The following is a 2,500-nucleotide window of genomic DNA, read 5'->3' on the forward strand; positions in this document are numbered from 1 at the left end:
CGCTCTTCTGATTGGCTGTGATTTTAGAATGATTTGGTTGCGAGTGCAGAGAGACTCCGCCAACACGCTCTTCTGATTGGCTGTGATTTTACAATGATTTGGTTGCGAGTGCAGAGAGACTCCGCCCACACGTTCATCTGATTGGCTGTGATTTTAGAATGATTTGGTTGGGAGTGCAGCGAGACTCCGCCCACACGCTCTTCTGATTGGCTGTGATTTTAGAATGATTTGGTTGCGAGTGAGGAGAGACTCCGCCAACACGCTCTTCTGATTGGCTGTGATTTTAGAATGATTTGGTTGCGAGTGCAGAGAGACTCCGCCCACACGCTCTTCTGATTGGCTGTGATTTTAGAATGATTTAGCTGCGAGTGCAGAGAGACTCCGCCAACACGCTCTTCTGATTGGCTGTGATTTTACAATGATTTGGTTGCGAGTGCAGAGAGACTCCGCCCACACGCTCTTCTGATTGGCTGTGATTTTAGAATGATTTAGCTGCGAGTGCAGAGAGACTCCGCCCACACGCTCTTCTGATTGGCTGTGATTTTAGAATGATTTAGCTGCGAGTGCAGAGAGACTCCGCCCACACGCTCTTCTGATTGGCTGTGATTTTAGAATGATTTAGCTGCGAGTGCAGCGAGACTCCGCCCACACGCTCTTCTGATTGGCTGTGATTTTAGAATGATTTAGCTGCGAGTGCAGAGAGACTCCGCCAACACGCTCTTCTGATTGGCTGTGATTTTAGAATGATTTGGTTGCGAGTGCAGAGAGACTCCGCCCACACGCTCTTCTGATTGGCTGTGATTTTAGAATGATTTGGTTGCGAGTGCAGAGAGACTCCGCCCACACGCTCTTCTGATTGGCTGTGATTTTAGAATGATTTGGTTGCGAGTGCAGAGAGACTCCGCCCACACGCTCTTCTGATTGGCTGTGATTTTAGAATGATTTGGTTGCGAGTGCAGAGAGACTCCGCCCACACGCTCTTCTGATTGGCTGTGATTTTAGAATGATTTGGTTGCGAGTGCAGAGAGACTCCGCCCACACGCTCTTCTGATTGGCTGTGATTTTGGATTGATTTTGTCTCGTCTGGTGTAACAGACATTGCTTGTCGCTGGAATCTTATTGCATCATGTCTGGTTAGTCTGGGAATCAACAATAAAATCGGATGAGCGGATCTTACCCAGAGTTCCACCTGTTGCCATGGCGATGGACATCTGCCCCAGGAGCTCGGGTGAGGGTTTCAGAGCGCCGAGAGTTGCCGCCACTCCTCCTGCCACTCCGATCATTCCCAGCGCGTTCCCCAAACGACTGGTGCGCTGCGTGGAGAGACCAGCGAGAGCTCCGACACAGCACAGACCCGAGCCCAGGTACATCATCTACACACACACACACACACACACACACACACACACAGGTTATAGAAACTCTAAGATTAAGCCTTTTTTATCCGGAATGTGGGAGGAGCTTGAGTTTGTTGCCCAATCCTGTTTGTTTGAACGGCGAGAGGCGTCTAAGCTTACGCCACTCCTACGTCTGACGCCATACATCGTCAAGAGTTACTCTCTTGGCGTTAGTCGATCTTCCGGAAGCTAGTTATTTTAGCCGATAAAGTTTTAAATATGGATATTTTTCTTACACGAACGCATCGCTTTGGTTCAGAAGGCCTTTAGTAACCCGCCAGAGCCTGTGGAGCACTGATGGATAGATGCACTTTTATCATGGATAGATGCACCGGCCATTCACTGCCATTATAAAGCTTGGAAGAGCAGGACATTTTTTAACATATCTCTGATTGTGTTCGTCTGAAGGAAGAATGTCATATACACTAGGATGACTGGAGGGAGAGTAAATCATGGGCTAACTCTCATTTTTGGGTGAACTATCCCTTTAAGACTCCTAAGAGTCTGATGGTCTTTCAAATAAAAAAAAGAGATTTTGCATATTCTTTTTTTTTATAGTTATTTGTGTTTGTTTTATTTTAATATTTTATTGTTTGTGTAGCACTATGGTCAACATTGTTGTATTATTATGTGCTTTATAAATAATTGCAATTGGAATATCCCTTAAATGTCCGTCTGGTTTGAACTTGCCGCTGAAACTGCTCTCTCCGCAGAAGCTTTGCGTTTAAAGAGCTAATAAAATATTCAGACTCAGATCAATATTTTGTGTCTAATTATTCACTTATGTTGCAAGTAGCCGTGTGATACTCTCACACACCTGCTCGATGCTGTAGCCGCCGGCCACGGACGCCCCGTACCCGCCCACAAACACCAGTCCGGGCAGCGAGTACAGGTAGTTGTGCTCCGGGGGATCCGTCGACCTCTTAAACATGTCCAGCATCCTCTGGGTGATCAGGAAACCACCTGAGGATCACATGATGCAGATCACATGATGAAGATCACATGATGAAGATCACATGATGAAGATTACATGATGAGGATCACATGATGAAGATCACATGATGAAGATCACATGATGAGGATCACATGATGAAGATCACATG

At 46.4% G+C, this 2,500-nt stretch overlaps 1 protein-coding gene across 3 annotated transcripts in view; it reads right to left on the reverse strand.

Annotated features, from left to right (window-relative positions):
- The window catches only part of nnt2 (nicotinamide nucleotide transhydrogenase 2), a 32,135-nt gene that overhangs the window by 14,404 nt on the left and 15,231 nt on the right, over positions 1–2,500 (reverse strand). For all 3 annotated transcript variants that reach the window (XM_081372406.1, XM_081372408.1, XM_081372407.1), the window contains 2 exons: positions 2,215–2,360; positions 1,178–1,373 (listed from right to left, as the gene is read on the reverse strand). In XM_081372406.1, coding sequence (XP_081228532.1) covers positions 1,178–1,373; positions 2,215–2,360 — 342 coding nt within the window. The remainder of the gene's footprint in view (positions 1–1,177; positions 1,374–2,214; positions 2,361–2,500) is intronic.

The sequence above is a fragment of the Scardinius erythrophthalmus genome, assembly GCF_964197995.2.
Source record: "Scardinius erythrophthalmus genome assembly, chromosome: 8".
NCBI classification, from domain to species: Eukaryota; Metazoa; Chordata; class Actinopteri; order Cypriniformes; family Leuciscidae; genus Scardinius; species Scardinius erythrophthalmus.